Source organism: Mastigoproctus giganteus, chromosome 1, assembly GCF_048544385.1.
Source record: "Mastigoproctus giganteus isolate SK-2022 chromosome 1, ASM4854438v1, whole genome shotgun sequence".
Classification (NCBI taxonomy): Eukaryota; Metazoa; Arthropoda; class Arachnida; order Uropygi; family Thelyphonidae; genus Mastigoproctus; species Mastigoproctus giganteus.
In genome coordinates this window covers 32,230,682-32,255,494 of record NC_143575.1, presented here as the reverse complement: position 1 = coordinate 32,255,494, position 24,813 = coordinate 32,230,682, and the positions used below count along the sequence as shown (strand labels likewise).

Sequence of the window (24,813 nt, the reverse complement as noted above, 5' to 3'; positions counted from 1 at the left end):
CAGAATTAAATAAACTAATTTTTAATTATGATACACATTAAATGAATAGATGTTGTTTTCTTCATAGTGTCGCCTATATCAGTCAGTGCACATGTACCATTTGTTGTTAGTGGGATCAACTCTCACTGTGAATTTTTTTCTTGCATTCTTTTTTGGGGGGAAAAAAAATTAAAATTATGGATAAAGAAGTTATTTAATCCTAAACTAACCACTGAAAATATTGAAATGCAATTTTCTTTTTAACTTTATTTTAACAAATTCAGTTTAGCATGTTTGTGTAAATTGTTTTATGCTAAAATATTTAAAATGAATGAAATGGTGCTTACAGTCTAATAACTGGCCTATCTAACAGAATGCTAGAGAGGGACATAAAAACAATTTGCAGGGACAGACAGCCTACCTGAAATACTCATTAAGAACCATAATAATAAAATAAAACCTTCAAAACATTACGATGCACACTAAATTTAACACAGGTCGCAGTTAAAACACTAGTCAGTTCTAAATCTTGGATTGCACTTTTTGATTCATCAGGAAAGAGGCAAAATGGATAGTAGTGTCTGGTAAATGTTAAGAATTCATTATCAGTTAGTATAATACTGGAAAAGAAATGTCATCTTTTTTTTTTTTTTAAGCCTTCACTGGAGAAAGTTGCATTGTGTGTAAAACTCACAATGCAAGCAAATGCTCAATGTCATGAGCAGGTTGCATTGTGTATAAAACTCAGTTGTTTTGGATAAAATAGCAAGGAACAGTTCGAAATGGTGTACTTTGAAATAAAATTTTTATTTCCCGACCCTATATTGGATAATAAGAACAAATAAATATCTTTAGTAACATGTTATCAAAAAAAAAATTCACTGATGTTTTCTTAGAAAGGGGTGTTTCCGAATCATTTTCTAATTACAATTTCAAAAACGATCCGGGATTCGAGCCCGTCACCACCAAATACGGAGGATGCGGAAAGGTCAGGGAATGACCACCGCATATCCCGGAGCAATATGGCCTTAGTTGCTAATGCTCTTAAAACCCAAATAACAAACAAACAAACAAATCATGGGAAATGCAAGTGGCATAGCCTTCTTTTTACCATTTTTCCACAATCTCAATGCTTCAACACATATTTGGCAAACTTTATGTGGAGCCCATTGTTTATCTTGGTTACCAAGTTTCACTCCAAAATAAGCACAATACACATTTTTTACAAATTTTGTAATATCTTGTCTTTGCTCGAGAACTACATAACTTCCATATATAACAAAATAAGTTTAGATTGTTCAAACATTTGCATGAAGGCATTTTACTTACTTTTCAGCCCAAATTTGACATGATAACCTCAAAAATAAATTGAACTCATGCTGATAAATGCTGCTGCACAGTGCTCTCGAGGTCAAGAAACAAATGACTGAAGGCAGTGTTGCCAACATGTGAAGATTGTTTACAAATTCCCAGCACTTTCTCCAATAATAATACAATGCATGACATTAACTTAAGTGATCTGTGAAAAAACAGTACGTGACAGATGAAAACGAATAACATTTCTGAAATCAGCATAAAAAAACTTAGTTAAAAACAGCTATTAGTTTACAAACATTGAAAATCATGCAGAGTGGTGTTATTTCTCAAACTACCTTGTTTCTTATGGACAGTGTGTATCATGGAGAGAATGAAATGTAAGCTGATGCCCTCTACAGGAACTCTATCCATAATCCTGCATGCCACATTTTGTATCTACACTGACGTGGATTTTTTGTGTGGATACTTTTCTAATTGATAAATAATCAGTGATGAAGATAAAAATAGATTTAAATTTAAGCAGCTGTGATTGATAAGGTGCAAGCCTGCTGCAGGGTTAAAGGATCCATGTAGAAAGATTGCTATAGGATGATGCCAACTAAGGCTGGATGGTAATCATTTCTAAAATTAACAATTGATATTGTTAAAATCAGGCACCATGCTATGGCATAGTGTATGAATTTTAAAGATGAAAGTACAATGGCTCCTGCTTCTTTAGTAGTAATAGTCTATATGTGATTGCAAATGCATTCTTCAAAATATAGCGTAGGTACGAAGAATTGCATTTCAAACATTAATTCTCCATTACTTATGCTCATAAATGGAACATTACTTATCTGACATTTATTAGAATTTTTGTTTGTATTACAGAATTTATTCCCTAGTTTTTATGTTGAACTGGAAACTTTTTTATTTTTATATCATTTATCCCATTCAGTTCTAAAATTTACTGCATTTCTGCCAGTTCTCCATCCTGTAAAAGGTATGCAGGATGAAAAATTCCAGATACATGTGCAATGAACCCAGTTTGCGAAAGCCCATTGTTTTCTTTCCCATCCATCTATTCTCAGGAATTGATTGATGGATAAGGGAGTTGGCAAACATACACTTCCAGACACATGAGTGAGCAATTAACTTGTGGTAAAATGAAACAATGATATAAATAATAAGTTTTATAGGGCTATTCTACAATAAATCGGTACTAATAATCATAATAGCAAGATAAGATGGTTTTTCGCATGACAGAATTATATTTTATTAGATAGTAAAAGGAAAAATTAATTTTACAACTCTTTACAGTACCCAACTCTAGTAGAGAATTTCATTGGGCTGGTCAATGTCATTTACTAGCTATTCCACAATGCTTGTGCACTACAATTGTCTTTACAATTTCTCATCAACACATTGAAATATAAGCAACACGCAGTTTCATAGGCAGTTGGTACCATAAATTATGTGGATGAAAGCTATACAGAATGATAGAGAAAGCAGCAAATGAATGATTGTCACAATCACCTATATAACTTCTACAGTACATTGGAGAAAGAAATTACAATATCTATTTTAATTCACTACTAGGGGGCCTCACCCCTGCTTGCCAACCTCTGCACATGCTTTTCTACGTAATATGTAGAGATAAGACAGAGTAGGTCAAATCTTGTCTATGTAAAAGACACACCTGTCGAAATGCACTGATCGATATCTAATCTAATATGTGTAAGAAAAAACTATAAAAAGTAAAATTGTGTGAATGTTGAGCGAATGAAAGTTATTATTAATTGCATGTTTATCCAAGCTGTAGCTTAGCTTTTCTAGTTAGCATTGTGTGGGATACTGACACTGGCCATTAGGGCAACCCCCAGGCGTGTGGTACAGAGCTGCAAAAAGCATGCTCCAACCATAGGAATCTTTCCCTATGTTCTTTTATTCCTACCACCTGGGGTGGCCCCTATCCCCTTTTACATGGTGACTTACCCTACCATCCACTTTCAACTCCCACCTTCTGTACCAGGGGTCCCCTTACTGTCTTCCCTTTCAAATCAGGCAAGTGCCTCAACTATTGCCCCACCTCTGTTCCTCTTATCCCACCATAGGCAGTGGTGGGATAAGAGGAGCAGAGAACAGATCTCTTCCTATCTCCCCATTATCTCCTTTTCAATAATTTTTTTTTTTTTTTTTTTTTTTGGGGCTCTCCTTGGATGCCTAGGCTACACAATGATTCACCCAGCCAGAGCTTTCTTCTCTCCTAATGTGTCCAGGGTAGTGATGGAAACCGGGGGCGTTAGTGGCTTGCTCCCAGGCTAAGTGGCCAACAAAACACACACCTTGGCCTTATGCAGAGTATTGTATTCTACACATAGTAAAAACGTGGAGTTGGGGGAGACCCCCAGTGCCGCCAGACAAAAAAACGTTACACTGTGATCGATATCCAATCAGGAAATGACCTATGTAATTATTTACCTGTGCATTTGTAGTGTGCGACATTCTCAAGGTTGAATAAGTATCACAATGTAATTATTTACCTGTTTACATAGGTCATGTGGGAAAAGGCCTTTTGCTTGTTTCATAATGCATGAGGAATATTGTTGCATCCCAAAGAGCAGGACTAAAATATTTCACTGAAATATTTACAAATATACAATATTCATTAAAATACAAAAAACACTATAATGGAACGTAAAATGTTAGACAGGTTGGTGAAATTATTGGCAATTGCCAATAATTAATTGCATTTGTAGTGACATAATTGCCCTTGGCCTCCTCTCCCATTAGCTCAAATAAATATCACTAGGAGGAAAACTTTTGATATATAGAGAAATAAATTAACTTCTTTTTAAAGGTAACTTGCCTTTATAAATCTGCTAAATCTTGATATCTAAATTTAAAAAAAAAAAAGAGCCAGATTTCCAGTTATTTTTCAAAAATTTGGTCTCTTGATAGAATCAAGTTTCCAGGTAAGAAATCGGAAGTGAGTGGGCACATCTGTTTGACAATTGATAATAATATGATTAGTGCTTTTCTTGCCTGATTTTGTTGGCAGTTTTAAATGACTCAATTTGGGAGCACTTTAGGAGAGGCATCAGTTCTTAAATTTTTTCAGCTTCTCTAGCTTTCTTCTTTTTATTATTTATTTATTTTTAAAAATCTATATGAAAATTTAGATATTGCAGATTAGAGGTGAGTTATCTCTAAAAAGAAGTTTATAACATACTTCTTGATAGTATTTGGTTAAAACTGAAAGCCTTCAGAGCCATAACTTCTGATAATATGAGTGATAATATATCACTATAATATTAAAATAAAGCCAAATCTTATTTCCTTAACCTCTTTGCAGCAGTGCATAAATACAAATGATTAGTTGTACCTCTACAGTACTGGTTGCATTAGGCTTACTCATGAACTGGAGTACTGCTGGAAATGAGATTAAGTGCAAAGTTTGGATGATTTCAACCCCTAAACCATAAATAAAGTTCCATAAGATATTGTACTTTATTTCCTTAAAATAAAATCTTTTTTTTTTTTTTTTCATAAAGAAAGTTGCTTCAAATACTGTTTGTTTAACCAAATATTTAAAAACTAGTAGCATGGAGCTAAAACTTGGCTATGAGTGTAAATACAAAGGCTCGATCTCCTTCAAAATAAACATTATTTTGAATGGGATCAGCTTGGAAAACTGCACAAAAACAGTTTGAGGGAAGATAGACAATTCACTGTACATTAGAATGACCAATATGTTAAAGTGCCATCTTTTTATAAAAGCTTTTAAAATGTGATTAATGAAAATATTGACTCAACAAATGAGATAATAATTAACTATTGATAATACTTTTTAATCAGCATATAACTGAAGTATGTGATGTGAGTAGAGAAAGAGCTTTAATCACATTCTGAAGGTCGAATGCCATAGAAAGTGCTTGCTATGGATTTGGTTACATAACAAGCACTTATTGGAGGAGGGAAATGTGCTTTAAATGGAAATTGCTCAGGGGTATAAACATACATACAACAGTTGTACTGACATCTTTCTGTCGAAGGAAGGACTTGATGAAAAGCAGCTAATCAGTAAGAGCATCATTAATTCTATCTCTGAGTCTGAGGAACTAGATTATTTTTCTTGAAAGAATATCCATGTTGCACACAAGCATTTGGATGCAAGAATACTCAAAACCTGCAGGAGCAAATATCTTCGCTTAACATTTTTCACTCACGGGACAGCATACAAAGTCATGATTATTCTTGGTTGTTTAATATTATTTCAGTCCTGATTATGTAATATTTACTTATGTTTTAGTTCTTGTGACCTCTAGAAAAAATAGTAAAGGAGCTGTTAACAATGTAAGGCTTTCTCTCTATAATTCAAGTTTTAATTAATCAATTAGTAGTCCTTAATGCACAGGTGTTTCATCACATTTAAACTTCATAAATCATAATGTCTTTGTTGTGTCTTACTCATTTTAACTTATTTAAATAATAAAATTTTGTGAAACTTTTTTTCATATTACGCAGATTCTGGATGTACCTTCGCATGTTCTGCCACCAGTTAGCAAGCTTTGTGTTAACTTTTTATCTGCAGTTCTAATAAAAAAAGGGTAAGATTTCTATATTACATTTTTTATATATTTTTATTATATAAATGAGGGAATTGTTGGTTGACTTTCCTTGCTTACTGAAATACTGACTGGAATTTAGAAGTTAGCCTATAAGTAGGCAACTATCATTTAGATGCTATGATTTGTATAAGCAATGTTAACTGATAACAAAAACTATATTAATTCTGATAAATTTTTCTATACATATTTATCAAAATCTGAAAATTTAATGATAAAATTTCTTGCTTTCTCTTCTCAGAATTGAAGATGACGATAACAGAAGCATCCAAGATGAAACTGCTGCAGTAAAATATAGTGATTCAGAATCAGAGATGGAAATTGATGATTCTGAACAACCAAAAGCTACTATTTCACATATCAAAAAGACAGAACGTTTAAGTATATCTGATAGTGAGGAGACTGTTAACCTGAAGAAAGTTTACAATGAAGATTATTCATGGCTGTCCAGTTCATTGCACATAACATAGTATTCGTTTTGTTAAAGATTAAAATGATTTTTTTAAAATATAGGGCTGAAGAGTTTGTATTATATATACTTCACTGAAAACTTGCTGCATTAATCCATGTTTCCTTTACCATCAGTAGAGGAAATTCATTACAAGCAAAGAGTATAACAACATTTAATAAGAGAAATTCTCTGGTAATAACAAGTGAACTATGTGAAATTATGCCAGAATGACACATTTAATGGAGTTGATAATATATCATTTTTATACACATAAAACTCTCACACTTTGTATATTATACATTAGAAAGTTTTACACTTTCATACTAATTGTACAAATGTGTCCACAATAATGCTGGAATCAAAGAAGTGTCATTTAAGAAGTTTACTATTAAAAGAGAGAGGGAAAAAAAAATAATAATACTCAGGAACTTAAGTGTGTTTATTTACATTCATTTGTGTTTGGCTTTTTTCATTTTATGAAAGGGAAATATTTCTTTCATAATGTAACTGTACAGAGATTGTAAATTACAAAAGTATTAGTTATATCTGTAAATCAAAAATGGCTTTTCAGTAAAGTAATTTGTTCAAGCTCAGTGCAAAAAATTCTGTACTACCATTCTCCAAACAGTTCAGCATCATCCATGGTTTGCAAAATTTTATCCATTTCATCATCTGCAGGAGATAAATTAATGTTAATTCAAAATGCTGAAATTAGAAAACATTACTTACATTCACATTAAATTTTCATATGGCATGACATAAATTATTTCTTTGTCTTTACAATTTTAAGTTAAGTTGCATATTCAAAACTAATGATAGGCTAGATCTGGCATTGGCTTGTGGTGAGGGAAGACAAGGTCAAGTGTTTTTTTTGTTCAAATTATGGCTTCCAGGGTTCCCCCTATATGCCGCTGTAGAATCTGAAAAGGCATAAAGCCAAGGTCAGAAAGTATATGTATGTGTATTGAGTGCTGGCACCTGGCAACTGCTTTTGGGGTGGGGAAGACATTTTAATGTGCTATATGACACATTCTGGATGCATGTATGTATATATATATAAGGGGAGATCACTAAATAATCAGGATTGTTTCACCACAGCCAAACTATATGTAAAATGGCAATACAACAGTCTGTATATGGGGAAAAAGGTGTTTGTTCAATGTCTGAGGGCCAAAAATGTCAAATATGTAAAATTCATCACTAGTTGATAGATGCAGATTTTTTATGCCAAGAAAGTTAGGTGGAACAAGCTCAAAGTGGGCTTAGGTCAGTCAAATTGGCCATTTCCAAATGTTAGCCAGGTGGGTAAAGTGCCTGCCTGGCAACCCAAAGGTCATGGGTTTGAATCCCACCTCGGGCTTGGATCAAAGTACTGCAAAAACCTTGGGAGGTGCATTATGGCCACAGAAGCCGATGCGCCAATCACCACAAAAAAAAAAAAAAAAAAAAATCCAAATGTTAGGATATGAAGTTTTTCATGTAAAATAACATTTTTATAAATTACTTTCTAATTAAAAATTTAATTTGTTAAATATTATATATTAAGCAAAAAATTGCTAAAAGAACTTGATATTCTTTACTTGTATAGACTGCTAATTTCCAGTTTATTTGCTTAAAACACCAATGGCAGAAAATTCGTTAATTTACTTGCCTAATTTAAAATTTATCTACCCACTTACCTAGCATATTTTATTTAAAATAAAGATATACAGTGAATTGATCTTTCAAGTATGCCAAACAACTTGGAAGATCAATTCTCTCTCTCTCTCTCACAGGGTACCCAATTTTTTTTTTTTTTTTTTTTGGCTGGTGCAGCATAGGCCTCAGGCTTCCTTGCACCATATGGCTAATAATAATATACAGATTTATCATGTTATACTGCACCAAGATGTCGAATTTATTTTAAAAATTTATGCAGTTATGTTTAAAACAAATTCATGGTTATAGTTTAACTTCTGGACACTTAAGTATATGTTATAATAGCACAGTATATACTATAATTAATGTTTATTCTGTTGTGTATGTTGGTTGCATATTTTAAAAAATGTGCAAGGTAAAAAAGATGTTAAAATGTGTATATTCTTCTCACACCATTAGCCTGGATAATTTGGTCAAAAATCTGTTGAAAAACTAACATTTCTTATTCATTCTTGTAATTATGCTTTATCATTATCATCAATAACAGTTCTGCATGTGAATATACTGAAGTTCATAAATTTGTAATGCTTCAAATATGAAAGCATTACAAATTGCTTTCTACATAAATTGCCTTCAAATATGAAAGGAAGTGTACAGGCAACCCCCGTATAAAATGGTACTTCTACAACACGGTTAGAGAATTTCGGTAAACCTTGCATAACAGGGTATTTTTCAGCTTTTGTGCAGGGAAAACTGCTATTATGTTTGATGTAATTTTTCAACATTTCTACTCTTTTTGAATCCTGCTGTTGACTCGCTAGTTAAAAAAAATTATTGAGAAATCCCTGTATTTTATTTTGTTGGGAAATCCCTGTGTTACATTCTGTGCTATTGAACTTGTGGAAAAATCTAGATTTCAAAGTTTTATTACTATTGGATAGCACACAGGCCATCCAAAAGATTTAAGTCATCCAAACGTTGAAGTTATGTTCTTACCACCACAGTTGTACTAGGTTAATATAACTTCTTTCATTCAGCCATTAAATCAAGGCAATTATATCCACCTTTAAAACTCATTACATCAGAAAATCGTTACAGTGGATTTTGGAAAAAATTGATTCCGATCTATTGAAGTGATGGAGGCATGGAAACATTTCTCAGTTGTGGACTGTATCAGAATCATAGCTTTATCGCTGAAAGAAGTAAAACCGTCAATGTTAAATGCGTATGGAAAAAATGTATGGCCACAGTCAGTTCGTTCAGGAAATACAGTCGAGCCCGCAGAGAATGGAATTGGTGCAATAGTAGAACTTGCTACATCGGTAGGAGGGGGAAGGTTTTGATGATATGACTACCGAAGCCCTCGTGGGTAGGACAGTTGATAGAATCGCTCTCCTCCCCACACTGAGTGGAAAAGACTGGAGTTTGAATCCCATCAATGATGGGAGGAATTTTTATAGATCTTTTTCACAACGTGGCTGAGTTAGTTGGGCTCAGGCAAGGGTAGCATGGTTTTTTCTCTCACAAACTCGTGCCCTGCAAAACAGAAAATCGACCTCAGGATACACAATTTATAGACAATATACACAGAATCACGTGGCCTTAGTCGCCTATGCTCCTAAAAAAATAAAAAAAGATATGATTACTGAAGACATTCAAGAATTACTGGTAGAAAAAGAGGCTGTCGAAGCGGATTTGGTGGAAATGGCATTGGAGGTAAAATCAAATCAATTCAGAGGTTGATAGTGCAGATGAAAATTCTAAACTTCCAAATTTTACACAAAAAGCATATGGGAAGGCATAAAGTTAGCCGAGCAATTAGAATCTTATTTTTTGAATGCAGATTCTTGAATGAAAGGAGCCCAAAGTTCAAAAGGGAGCTCCAAAAATGCTTAGTTCCATACAATGAAATTCACAAAGATTTATCAAGCAAAAGAAAACAAACCCAGGTTACTGATTTTTTAAAGAGAGCAGAAGATACACAAAATCTAGAATGATGTATTTTTGTTAGTTTTTGGAACGTAACCCCCCCCCTTTTGTACTTTTTCTTAGTCCCTTATAACACGGTTTCGCACAACACATTTTATAGGAACCTAACTACCGTGTTATACAAGGGTTACCTGTAATTGTCTCGGGGCTTGGGAGGATGACCAACTATGACTGATATTCATGCACGGTAACTGGATAGGGCATATACAAAAATCACAATTAGCATAAAACAGATGTTTATATACTACCATAGGTTTAGACTTATGTTTATTGGTGTGGGAAATCAAAATGGCACAAAGACAGCACAATGTGCAGAACAACTTAGCACAATCACATGCAGGATAATGTTATATCAATTGCGGTAGTTTGAAGTGTTTAAATATATTGTTCTGTTAAGTGTAAAAGAAGAAATAATATTCATATACAATATGAAAAAAAAAAATTACTTTGAAATTATTTTCAAATTCTACTTATAATATTTCAATGTTGTTATCAATTTGGTACCATCTCTTAAATTCAAAAGAAAACAAAATAAAAACTTTTGCATTTTAAAGTTATTTCTTAAATCACTTACCTTCCTGAAATAAAATTTCTACATCTTGTGATTTCTGTTTATTTGAATCAGTAGATTTTTCTGCTGTAACAGTTGTTACTGGTTGGGCTATGAAGAGATCACAATCAAAGTTGGCAGTATCACACAAGACCTTTTGCTGATCTCTGTAAATTTGCTTTTTGCTGAGTCTCTGCTCTTGCTTTTCAAAGACAGATAACGAATTTTCCCTAGAGTGAGTTTGAGTAATAGGTATGGCAGATTTAAGTTTACCTGACACCACTCCAACAGGGGAACCTTTCATTTGAAGAGCTGATGGTACATGCTGTTTAACAACATGCAAATTCTGGATAAAATTATTACATGGACTAATCCTTCCCACTTTTAATCCAAGAGCTGGAGAGGTAGGCTTATCACACATGGAATTAATTTGGTTTCTAACACTGTGATTCATCACCTCGCATTTCTTTTTCTCTGAATTCAGACTGTTAAAACTGTTAGAATAATTCTTGGTTGAAGCATGCTGTTGATTGGAATATGCTGTACAGTAGGGACTTTTTTCAGGATTGGCAATTCTAGCTAAAATTAATTCAAAAATAAATTAGTATCTATTTATATATATATTTTTTAATTAAATGACTAATCTTTGATTACAATGTGTCTGTCAGTAATTCTGTAAAATCAATCATTTTACATGCAGTGAGCATTCAGGGAAGCAGATCTTCATTTTATATTATGATAAATAAATTTCTGTCATTTTTTAAAGTGATTGTTAGCACTCTTTAAATTGTTAATAAATTAAACCATTGAATTATTTACCCTTGCAGGTAGCATAGTGGTTAAAACTGCTGCCTTTCCACATTGTGTAGAAGGGCAGCAGTTTTAGGTTAAAGGTCTAGGTTAAAATCCTGTCAAGACTGGAGAAATAACTTTTATGGGCTCTTTTTTTTTCACACAGCAGCCAAGTTAATGGGTCTCAGGTGAAGATCGCATGGTTTAGTCCTGTGGCTTTGGTGAACAAACATAATGACAGAACTAATATTTGTATGTTGATTTATTAAGCTGTACTAATATAAAGTTTTGGAATGAAATAATAACACATGGTAATTCAAAACAATTATCCTTAATAATAATCAATAAAATCTGCTAGCATAAGGATTAATAGAGGGTTAGTTTAGTGACGCCAGGTGTAATCACTAAATTGTATAATTTTTCATTAGACACTCATCTTTCTTGAGAATTACTATCAATATTTTCTTCACTGATTCTTTTCATTCTGGCATCTGAACACACACAATTGTAAGGCACTCCCTCCAATTTTTTTTTTTTTTTTTTTAAATAGCTGATCACCTTGTGATTATATTCAAACGTGTAATCACTTTAAAAATGGCAAATAACTGATAACAACATACAGGCAGGTCAAAAAAAAAAGCACAATATTTCTACAGACACAACTATTATGAAAAAGTTGAGGGAAAGAACTGCATAAAATAACACAAAAAACTTAGCATCTCAGCTCAGTGTTTCTCTTATTAGATTTTCACCTGGAACTTTCCAAATGGGTAGTTGTGGCACGAGTGCAACCCATTTTACATTATTTTTCACTTTTTAATATCTTTAGATGTTTTTTTCTTATTGCATTTCTCACATAAAACTACCTCATTTCATAAAAACAATGTAAGATTAATTAAATATTTAAGTTCATATTAAATTAATTTATAAACTTAAATATAGCAGACCCTAATAAAATATAATAACATATTCGATAATATTTATATATAAAATTAGTGTGAAATATAATAAAATGAAAAATTAATGTTTTTTTTTTTTTATGAAAACCCCAAACACGAAAGGTATCAAAACCTATAGTACTTAGTACCATGCATGGGCTGAAGGAGAAGTATGGGGGGGAGGGGGATGCCGGAAACTTTGCTCTAGAGACTAAACATGGGTTTCACCACTTCAAGCCTCCAATAAGCAAAGTGGTGGTATTTCACCGGTTGATGAAAGTCATCTACCACCTAAGAACACACACGAGGAGTTATTCAGGGAGGGGAACGCCGGAAGTTTATCAAAATCTAACATGGAGTTTGAATGGAATCTCCTCCTGCATACCAGTATTCATTCTTATTTTATTTTTCAAATTTTAGCATGTGTGCAAAATCAACATATGTCAAAAAATTGCAGCATATATACAGGGTGAATCTTTATTTGGAACACCTTGATGTTTTATTTTATAGTAAAAAAATTTCTGGTTTATACCAGAAATGAATATACAGATGAATATTCACAAAATGTGCTCAAAATGTCCTCTGTCCCTTTAATAGAGGATTTCAAAGGTTTTTTAGTATATCGTAAAGTTTATTTTAATAAGTTTTTTTTCCTGTAATAGTTTTATTTTTTTTTATTATAAATATAATTTTTTGAAAGTTTCTTTTATTAATAATTAGTAAATTTCATAATGGTTATTACAAGATTCGCCTTGAACACTTTGTCAGAGGGTACTACGACTCATATGGAAATAGCGATGGTGACTTCCGGGTGAGTCATGATTTTATCCTTTGCAGAACCTGTGGCATGTATTCCAAAGTCGACCTAGTGGATAATCCTAGCTCACTTGGAGATTCATTTCTTTGTCACCATTGTAAGGAGTGTGCCGATCTTAAGTTACAATTTGGTGCATTGCTAGAACAATTTGATTCACTGAAAAAACGAGTGCTTGCCCTTGAGAATAATGTAACTGGGAGCTTGTCAGGGACTCAAGACTCTAGCAACCTACCAAGTGCACTCCTGATTCAGGCCCTGGAACAGAATAACCAAGTGCAAACTACTCTGGTTCAAAAGGACTTAGTTCTATTAGGACTCTCCATTGTCAGGGAAGTGGGAAATACTTTTCTGTAATAAGGATAGGTGGACTAGAACCAGAGAATATCTGCCAGGAGCAACTATTAATGATGTCACCCACAGACTGTCAAATTTTAAAGGGGGAAGAGAGAATATTATATTCATGTGGGGACTAATGACATAAAGCATACACAATCTGACGATTTGTTAGACAAATATAGGATCATGCTGAAGAAATGTCGCAAGTTAGGTCACAATGTCTATGTGTCTGCAATTCTGCCCAGGCACGATAAGAGGGATTATATGCTGAAAGCCTTGTGGATTAACTCAAGACTTGAAGGACTCTGCAAGACTTTTGGGGAGAAATTTCTATCAGCTTGGCCTGCACTTGTAGGAAGAAGGAATCTGTTTTGTAGAGACGGGATAGATTTAAACAAAGGTGGTGCAAAAGTTTTTGCTAGTATTATTGAGGATATCTTAATGGTTCAGGGAAACTGCTAGTTTGGGGGGACAAGGGTAATATAGATACGCATTTATCTGATAGGAAATTAATTATTGGTCAAATTAACTCTTGCACATACCTCGAGAGTATTTGTTTGTTACTGCAACAGAACATAGTAGCAAGATGTTCTGAGGACAAAAACATTTCAAATGAGTGGGTAGCAAATGCCACGGAAGTGAGCTTAAATAACTTTAAGGGGTGTGTCAGGGTAGTTAACTATACAAGAACACTAAGTTGTTTATACAGTAATGTCCGAAGTGTCATTATGTTACTCCCAGGGGTTCAACATCTGGTGAGCATGGGCTTGGCACACCCAGGGTCTTCAGCTGGATATCATCATTCTTCTCTTTCTTGGTGATTCCCTTCTATTTCTGACTCTCTCTCTCTCTCTCTCTCTCTCTCTCTCTCAGAGTAACTCAGGAATTTCTTTTTTGGCTGGTACAGCAAAAGCCTCAGGCTTCCTTGCACCATATAGCTGATGATGATGATGATGATGATAAAATGAGTGAATTTGAAATGCTGGTTAGGACAATTAATGCTGACATGATAGGGTTTACAGAAATGTGGTGCCACTCGGAGATAGGTGATGATGAGTTTCAGTATGGTATGTGTATGTATTTAGGAAGGACAGGGAAGATAGAAGGGGTGGTGGGGTCATGCTTCTTATCAAAAGTAGCCTGAGTGCTTTCCCGGATTCAGACATTTCACATTATGGTGTGAAATAGTTGGAAGCAAAGGTATAATGAGAATGGGAGTAATCTACAGGCCAGGTGATTGTGAAGATTATGATGAGAGCCTCTACATGCAAATGGCATGGGCAAGTAAGCATGAATGTCTTATTATGGGTGATTTCAATTTGCCTCTGATTGGAGCAAATGGGAAGGAAACTCCACATGGGGGACAAAATTTTTAAATCAACTAGATGATTGTTTTTTGTATCAACATGTCAAGGAAAGTACTAAGGAAAACTCTAGACTTCATCATCACCCATGAACCAGATGACTAATAGTACAGGAACCAGTAGCAGGAAGTGATCATGGAGTTCTACGGCAGACAATGAAGAGAGAGGTAGCAGTAGTTAAAGGCAAAGGAATGGGTTATAATTTCAGGAAAGGAAATTACGATGCCTTAAGATGCTACATAGCCTCTATTAACTGGATAGATATCTCACAGAGAGCAAATACAATTGAATTATGGTATACCTTTAAAACATTAATCACAGAAGCCTCGAATGCTTATATACCATTAAAACATTAATCACAGAAGCCTCGAATGCTTATATACCATTAAAAAAATACGAGGAGGATTCCAAGTTGGATGAATAATGAAGTTGCCAAATTACTTGAGCAGAAAAAGATGACATGGAAATGTTACTGAGCAATAAAAAAGTACTGAAGCCTATAACAGCTACAAATTTATCTGTAATAATGCCACTGAAAGGGTTAGGCTGCCAAAGACAGATTATGAGAAATTGCTGGCAAAGAGGGAGGGATAAGGAATTCTTCACATATATAAATGCAAAGAAGAGAAGGGCAAACCAGATTGGACATAGGTAATGAACATGGGATAATATTAGATACCCCAGCTAAAGTTTCAGATGAACTCAACAGTTACTTTGCATCGATATTTACAGAAGATATTTAAAAATCTTCGATATTTAAATCGAAGATTTTTACTTTGCATCGATATATAAAAACCATTCACGTCAATGAGAAATTCTGGGAGTGAAGTTGAAAAAAATGCAATTAACGAAGTTGAAATTTCCCACATTTATTTAATGAAAAAATTTTCGCGTCTACAGGCCAGTAAGGCTGCTGGGTTTGATAGCATTTACCCTATAATCTTAAGGGAGGCGGCAAGTGAGTGCATTGAACCATTGAGGCTAATTATGAGAGCATCACTGGAATCGGGGGGATTCCATTGGACTGGAAAAACTGCCAATGTATCTCCAATGCATAAGGGCGGTTCTAAGAGTGAAGTGGGAAATTATCGACCGGTTAGTCTAACTTCAGTAGCAGGGAAATTCATGGAGACTATGATCAAGGGTGGAATTCAGGATCACTTAGATAGAAATGTAATTCTGAAGGATACTGAGCATGGTTTTGTAAAGGGAAAATCATGTTTAACTAATCTGGTTAGCTATTTTGACAGGCTCGCTCAAGAGCTGAACTCAGGAATAATTTCGATGTTTATTTGGATTTCAGCAAAGCATTTGACTCAGTCTCACATGAGCGGTTACTTTATAAGCTGGAACAGGTTGGAATCAGAGGGAAAATTCTTAGGTGGATAGCAGGGTAGCTTTTAAATTTGAAGATGTAAAGATTGGTAGAATAGCTAATGATTGCCGCCAAGCAGGGCTTCTTCAGAATGATCTAGATAGACTTCAGAGATGGTTAGAAAAATGGCAGCTATGCTTTAATCCAACAAAGTGTAAGGTATTGCATCTGGTGAACAGTAACCCCAAAATAACTTATACACCTGGTGGAGTTGAACTAAAGCTGGTAGTGGATGAAAGAGACTTGGGCATTACGATATGGTCAGATATGAAGTTCTCCGAGCATTATAGACTGGTTGCAAGGAGGGTCCATGGTGTCCCATCGATGATTTATCAAACAACCGCTAGTAGAGATAAGGACGTCATAATCCCATTATATAAGGCTATTGTTGAACCACACTTGGAATACTGTATTAAAGTATGGAGATCACACCTAAAGAAAGACATTATTCTTCTTGAAAGGGTCCAGAGACGGGTAACTCACCTGGAGAAATCGGCAAAAGGGCATCCATATGAGGAAAGACTTTGAATATGTAGGTTGCAAAGCTTGGAACTAGGCATCTTAGAGGTTATTTGTTATTGTTATTTGATTTTTTTTTTTTTTAGGAGCATTAGCAACTAAGGCCATATTGCTCCGGGGATATGCAGTGGTCATTCCCTGACCTTTCCGCATCCTCCATATTTGGTGGTCACGGGCTTGAATCCCGGTCTAATCAATAAGCGTGTGCTACGCACTGCTGCTCCTGCCCACCTGGCTATGGAGGAGCCGCATCTTAGAGGAGACTTGATTGAGGTGTTTAAGGCTCTGAGAGGCATAAGCAAAATGAATAAGGACAAAATTTTCACGGTTATAAATGATTCTAGAACTAGAGGCATAATTTCAAGTTACGGGGAGAGTTGTTTAGACTGGATTGCAGGAAGTTTTATTTAGCCAGCGAGTTATAAATTACTGGAATAAGATACCTACATGGGTGGTAGAGGCTGACAGTCTGGGGAAATTCAAAGGTCAGCTGGATAATTATCTAAGGGAGGAGGGAAATGCATAGGTTGCCCACTTCCTTTTCTCTTATTAATTTTTATTATTTTATTTTATTATTATTTATATTTTGTTGTTATTATTATTATTATTATTATTTTTTTTTTTTTTTGGCTGGCGCAGCATAAGCCATAGGCTTCCTTGCACCATGTGGCCATTACTAATACTAAATACTAGACAAATATGTGCATGTTGTCTATAGCATGCTGACGGATACCTTGTGTAATGTAATTAAAGACAAAATAATGTTGTCCTGTAATTTTGTTACTGTTTGTAATAAATAAATAAAAAGCTGTCTCCAATATTTTGTAAATGCAGCAGCTCTTCATGCTATATATGAAGAATTTCAGTAGTATATGTGGAATCTTAAAGATATAATTACCATCAGGGATAAAGGAAAGGGTTTTTGCTTCCGTAAAGGTGACTACAGTGGTCTCAGATAGTTTCTGTACAGTGGGACCAACTGATGATGTTACCGACAGCAAATTCTAAGTGGGAAGCATTCAAAGAATTAATCATGGAAGCTACTAGACATTTCATACCTATTAAGAAATATTGTATTGTTTAAGGTTTAGGCCTAAATGATTGTCAAATGAACTAATGAGACTCGTGACAGAGAAGAAAAATGCATGGTATGCATATAAATTATCAGGTGGCAGAGAAGCCTATGGCAGATATATGCTAGTCTGTAATCAAGTCACAAAGGAGATTAGGTAAGCAAAGGCAGATTATGAGAAATCTTTGGCAAAGGATGCTAAGAAAAACACAAGGATTTCTTTACTTATATAAACTCTAAAAGAAGGGATGAATCAGATCGGTCCACTTTATAACAATGGTTCGACTGTTGATAATCCTGCTCAGATAGCAAACAAACTGAATGAGTATTTTGAATCTACATTCACACATGAGCAGTTATTAAGGAAGGAAAATGCCAGAAGGTTATCAAATTGTAGCAGGGTGCTTAATGATTTTGTAATAACTGAGCAAAGTGGAGGAGAAATTGTTGAAGTTAAACATAAGAAAGGTACCTGGGTTGGATCTATCCAGTTAAATTAAAGGAAGCGGCAAAGGAACAAAGCAAACCCATAGCCATAATTATGAAACCATCCTTGGACTCAGGGGAGGTCCCCACAGATTGGGGATGTGCCAATTCACAAAGGGGGATCGAAGGGTGATACGAAAAATTACAGACCAGTTAGTTTAACTTTTGTTCTGGGTAAAATAATGGAGTCACTGGTTAAAGATGCATTGCAGGATCATCTAGACAAGACCACAGCAATAATTCAGAGACAGCATGGGTTTGTTAAGGGAAAGTCTTATCTGACAAATTTGATTGGATGCTATGATGTGGTAACAAAAGAACTGGATGCAAAAAATAATTTTGATATCATATACTGGGATTTCAGGAAAGCTTCTGACACTGTTGCACATGGAAGACTACTGTACAAATTGGTGCAGGATGGTATTAAGGGTAAGTTGTTACAATGGATAAAAGGGTGGTTGAGTGGGAGAAGACAAAGGGTGGTAATCAATGAGTGCTGCTCTTCATGGACTAATGTTATTAGTGGAGTTCCACAAGGTTTGGTGTTGGGCCCATTGTTGTTTTGTATATTTATCAATGATATTGATGATGGTATATCAGACTTAGTATCGAAGTTTGCAGATGATACAAAGTTGGCAGGGTTGTTAATGACAGTAATGGCAGTGTGTTACTACAACATGATCTAGAAAATTTAGGCAAATGGGGTGAGAAGTGGCAACTGAAGTTTAACATTGACAAATGCAAAGTACTGCATATGGGTAGAAGTAACCTGAGAGGATTTATCAACTGTGTGGTACTACACTTAGGGTGGTAGAAAATGAAAAAGACCTGTGGGTAATTGTGCAGTCAGATATGAAGTTTTCTGAGCAATGCACACAGGCTGCAAGAGCACGTCATGGGTATTGTCGATGATATACAGGAATTTTGCTAGCAGGGAAAAGGAGGTGATTATCCCTTTGTATAAGGCAATGGTCAGGCGAAGTCTAGAGTACTGCGTACATGTCTGGGGGCCTCATTTTAGGAAGGATGTAGATTTGCTTGAGCATGTACAGGAAAGGGCACAAGATTGGTGAGGGGAATAAAGGGATCCTCTTACCAAGAGAGGCTTAAGTTCTGCAGACTGCAGCGGCTGGAGACTAGGCACCTGCGACGTGATCTGATTGAGGTCTATAAGGCCTTGAATGGGTTGAGCACACTGAATTCTGATGGGATTCTTCCACTTGCTCAGATTACAAACCTAAGTGGGCATAAATTCGAATTGAGGAAAGACAGTTGTAGAATAGATGTGCGGAAATTTGCCTTTAGGCAGCGGTTGGTTAATTGCTGGAACAAACTTCCATCTGTCATTGTGGAAGTTAATAGCTTAAATAAATTCAAAGTTGAACTGGACAAACTTTCAGAGAACATGGATGCGTGAAATTGTTTTTTTTTTTTTTTTTTTTTTTTTTGGCCGATGCTACATAAGCTCATACACTTGCTTTCTTGCATTACATGCCTCTATTACTATCTTGTCCAGAATGTCTAGTTTGGTTGCAATTTGTCTTACTGAATCCATTTGCGGTCAAGAAAAATACATTTATTTGGACTCAATTGGTCAGGTTACGAAATTCAATTCTGCAAAATAAGCAGAGTGAAATTATTTTTTATAATACAAATTACCATTCTTTAGGATAAGAGGCTAGGGACAGAAGTAGACTAAATATTATCATATGTTTTAACATTAGTTAAAATTACTTTTTGTATTTGTGAATTTTAGGATGGGGCATTTTTAATCTTAAATAACCATTTTAAAATATATCCAAAGTCTCTTACCTAATTCATTTGTAGGTTCAAAACACCAAGTTTCACTCATTGCTGCCAACTGTACTACATTAATGTCACTTAGTGAGGTGCATTCAACATTATCACCATTGTAATTATATATACGAATAACATTGTTGGGAGTCAGATTCAGGTAATGTCGTCGTAAATTAGGACTGAATACACTCACCTGTAACAGTATATTCAAAATAAAAATGCATTTGGAATTTCATGTTTGTAAAGTACAAGTATAATTAATTTTTTAATAGACCTTACATTATGTATTCAATATAAACAAAAATTTGATTATATTTCATAGGTCTTCTATAAAAAAATATTCGAATATTTATATAATTAAAAGAAGTTAATATACAAGTATGCACTGTTTGAAAAAGTATATAAAACTAATGTTAGCTGGGAGGATGGTTAAGATCATGCAAATAATTTCCATTAACATTTAGATACATCTAACTGAGGTACAAAATAATTCATCCACCATTTTGTCAGAAAATGGTGGACGAATAAAATCAGTATTAATTAGAAACAAATGAGAACAAATAAATTAAGAAAGGATACAAAAATATGAAAAGCTGAGTCAGGAGAAGATATGTTTTTCAGTTTGTTTTCAAAACTTGCAGGAGAGTAACAGCAGGTGCTGTCTATGAAAAGTAGTTCAAACCATTATTATTAAGTGGCACTAAGAATTCTATTATAATTTTCCAAAATGATTATTGGAAAATTTGCATTAAGTCCCAAGAAGAATTCATAGGATAATATGAAAGAAACATATTCATTAATAAGCCTCTTAAATTTATAGGTGTGATGGATAATTGTGATGCTTCTAGATTATCCATATGTGATGGACATTTGGAAAGTAAAGTGCATACGGATATACAGATGCTATGTTGATTCAGAGAAACAGTGTGAGTAGGGAAGAGGCATCATAACAGTATTTTTCTATGTAATCATTGCCATAGTTTTTGCCCTTGTCTCAAGAGTGGAAGAGTGCAAGGATACCAGCTGAAAAGAAATCATAGGTAGGCGCATCACCACCATATGCAAATTTCTTTCTTGACAGTTGGTTGTTTCAGTAAACTGAAATGGTAGAATCTGAGGGAACAAGATCTGAACTATGTGGTGGATATACCAAAACCTCTCATCCATACTACTTGAACCAATGCTGGTTCTTCACGGCTGGGTAATGTGGCAATTCATGAAGAAAAAGATCACATTTTTGAAGTAAGTCTTGTTTCCTACTTTCAACAAACAGAATTGCTTAATTTATCCAATACGAGTATGTTACCTTTGGGATGCAAAAACCAGATGCATGTTGTGCATCTAAGTATTTGTCAAGGTCTCTATCATCACTGCCTTATTTGTGCTGACATCACATGCCATGAATATATGTGGAACACTGCAATCTTTCTTTACCATTTGGGCTTCAACAAAACTAACATAACATGAAATAAGAAAACACCAACAGTTTCAAAATTAAAACGTTTTTGGAATAGCATAATGTCTATGCCTAATTAACATTTCTTTCCTAGAATCTGGACATCAATGGGGGTCAAGTAATGCATTTCCTCCCAATAATGTGCTGTAACCAGAATAGTCACCTATCACATTGGTATGCTCTTGTATTCTATCCTCCAGAGGAATGGTATTCACAGCCTGGACACTGAAGAGAATATACCATTCCACTCTGTTCAATTAAATATATATAAAAAGGGGTTTTTACCCTTACCAAGAATGTTTCCAGTTTCCTACTAAGTATCTATATTCATTTAGTTTGGTAGGATTTAAGAATTCCGGCAAACCCTTTCTGATGTCTAAAAGAACCTGAACAGATCTTAATTTATGGAGTTCAAACATCCTGTTCGAACTCCAATGTAAACTTAATATTGGGAAACAAACACAAAATATAATAAGTGTTGTTCCATGTGTTCTTAATGGATTACTGAAAAAAATGGGACTTGGTGCTCAGTCTGCAGTGAAAGCAGAAAGTCTACCTACAATTGAAATTAAATGCCAGTAAAGCGTACTAATTTTGATATGAAGTATAAATTCAATTTTGTTTATATACCTGCCAGACAACCAGGTCTTTGTATAATTTTGTGCACTTTCTTTAAATACTTTAATATTTTCCCTATTTTATTTCCCCTTTGGTTGGGTCAACAGTATTTCTGCATAATTTATTTCTTGTTGAATTTAAGTTTTAAAACCTATACTTAAATATTATTTCCTCTTGAATTTTATTACTTAAAACCTGAAAATTATAATACAAAATTCATTACCCTATTTTAACCTAAATTTAAAAAATTTAACTTTTATTAATTAAAATTTTCTTACTTTATATGGAGATAATATTTAAACTGAGGGCCCTACCCCTTATAGTCTTTTCGGATTAATCTTCTAGGTTGATCTCTGCGGACAGAGAGAAACAATACAGTTTCAAAGGTTAATTTCTGCTGACTATATATAGGGTATCTTATGACCAGTATTCGACTTTTATCTAAATATGTCCCCCCATATATGATGACAGCTTTACCACTTTTTATTTTATTTTATCTGTATTGCATTATACCTTATTATTAATAATTTTACTTTACAGTTACCTCCTATTGGCTTTGTAATTCAGCCCATAATCTTCTTAATTCATCATAACTTTGAGGGCGACTCGGTAGCCAGGTGGGAAGGAGCAGCAGTGCATAGCACACGCTTCTTGATTAGACCGGGGTTCAAGCCCGTCACCACCAAATACGGAGGATGCGGAAAGGTCAGGGAAATGACCACCGCATATCCCAGAGCAATATGGCCTTAGTTGCTAATGCTCCTAAAAACCAAATAACAAACAAAACAAACAATAACTTTGAGGATATTAACATTCTTTCATCTTTTACATATCTACTATACTTCTTTTTCTACTATCCTTACTCTTCTAGTCACTGGCACTTTGTGTAATTTTTATCTCCATCTATGCATACTTTATCTAATATATCTATTCATACATACAAGCTAAAATAAGCAAAAAAGTCCCAGTGAACATCGGGCTGCAAATGAACCATTTTCGAGATAAAGCACATTTTCTATTAAGATCCGCCACTGACTATGGGATCATTAGTTTAGCAAAAAGCTGTGAATTCTTTGTTAAGGGTGGTTTTATTAAACATAAGATAATATAATTTTAATTTTTGGTTTCAATACCACAGGATTTTACAGATGTTACATGTTACAGAATGTTCTTTCTAACACCCTTTCCTCAATATCGGATGTTATGCTTCTGGACCTCGTATTCCACGTGAGAAGCGCCCATGTTCTCCAAGGCTTTGATATACCTTGATGAATGTGCACCTGATGGGCTGCCTTTGGCATGGAAATGCTTCTTGGTACAATGTGCAGTCTCGAGTGCACTGCCGCTGGCTTTACCATACATGAAGTGCATGTCCGCATACTCTTCGTTGCTGTTACCTCTTTCCATGTTGACTATCCTTTGACAAGTAATAGTATGCCTGCTATGTTTCAGAGCATTAAGAGAGGGGAAACAGAGAGAATGAGCATAACCTAACCTAAACAAACAAGTCAGTGGTGGATCCCAACTAGAAATTTGAAATATCTCGAAAATGATTCACTTAAGGACCCATGTTTACTAGGCTTTTTTTGCATGTTGTAGTCTGCACAGTTCACCTTTACATTATTGACCATCACGTTTGAAACACCCTGTATATAAAAAATAATAATAATTACCAGAATTCTACTGGTCTGATTTTAATGAAATTGGCGAAAACTTGATAAATCATTTTAATTAGTCCGATTTTAACAAAATCTGGATTGGCTCAACAAATCTTTCAAAAGAGCAAAATATAAAATTTTATTAAAATCTATCTATCTAATAGGCCATAAAATGGAATTCCAAGTATTCTACTTTGTGGCCTATTAGATTCCATCTTATTATAAAAAATTAATTTTTACTTTTTTTGTTGAACTGAAAATAGTCCCATTAACTATTATTATTTAAGTACATTGGATTGTATAATTTCATTGGCAATTTATCTTGTTGCTCACTATTTGAAATTTCTTTTCCTATATGCATTTCTACTTTTTCATCCAGCAAACAACCCATCATATTATGAGGAGGTTAATTGTTTTTTATGGCTTCAGATGCCAAATAACCTCTTGTCTCATAGTACATTGAAATAAAAAAAAAAAAAATGCTGTATCAGAACCTCAGAGGACATGATTTCATTTATAATTACAAAACGGGGGGGGGGGGGTTGTCAGATGCCACACGACAGAAGTTTTAAAAGAAAATTATCAACTAAATTAAAATAACAATAAAAAATACCTGCTTCAAAATTAAAGCTGCTCCAGGTTGTAGGGAAGACTGGTATTCATCAAGTAGTTTCCTGTGAATTGTTCCTTCCATTTCTCCTATTAAAAAATTAAGTTTTAAAGCTAAATTAACTATGATCATATAACATTTAAATTAAGACATCAGAATACATTTATATTCTTCAAATAGGGCCCCAGGAGTCGAGAAAGTTATCATATATGACCAAAACTTTATTAAAATAAATTAAAATAAAATATAAATAAAACAGGATAAAATTTTATGTAAAAATGAAATAGACTCACAACTGTAGAGATAAAAGCGATTAAAATATACACAAAATATAAATTAAAAGTGATAAAACTACCTTTGAAACTAAACTATCCCCTAGTCATCTATCAACGGTGGAACACGGCAGTGTTACTTGAAGGAGTGTGGAATTATCCTCTATACATG

At 34.3% G+C, this 24,813-nt stretch overlaps 2 protein-coding genes across 2 annotated transcripts in view; one reads left to right on the top strand and one right to left on the bottom strand.

The window, feature by feature from the left end:
- The window catches only part of l(2)05287 (WD repeat-containing protein l(2)05287), a 93,250-nt gene extending 86,877 nt beyond the window's left edge, over positions 1-6,373 (top strand). Inside the window, exons 19-20 of the mRNA XM_090368719.1 lie at positions 5,803-5,885; positions 6,145-6,373. Coding sequence (XP_090224845.1) covers positions 5,803-5,885; positions 6,145-6,373 — 312 coding nt within the window. The remainder of the gene's footprint in view (positions 1-5,802; positions 5,886-6,144) is intronic.
- Positions 6,374-6,915: 542 nt separating this feature from the next.
- The window catches only part of LOC150090685 (uncharacterized), a 56,451-nt gene continuing 38,553 nt past the window's right edge, over positions 6,916-24,813 (bottom strand). The window contains exons 6-9 of the mRNA XM_090379434.1: positions 24,373-24,458; positions 20,043-20,220; positions 10,556-11,110; positions 6,916-7,026 (exon numbers count right to left, since the gene is read on the bottom strand). Of these exons, the coding sequence (XP_090235560.1) occupies positions 6,965-7,026; positions 10,556-11,110; positions 20,043-20,220; positions 24,373-24,458 (881 nt within the window). The 3' untranslated portion in view covers positions 6,916-6,964. The remainder of the gene's footprint in view (positions 7,027-10,555; positions 11,111-20,042; positions 20,221-24,372; positions 24,459-24,813) is intronic.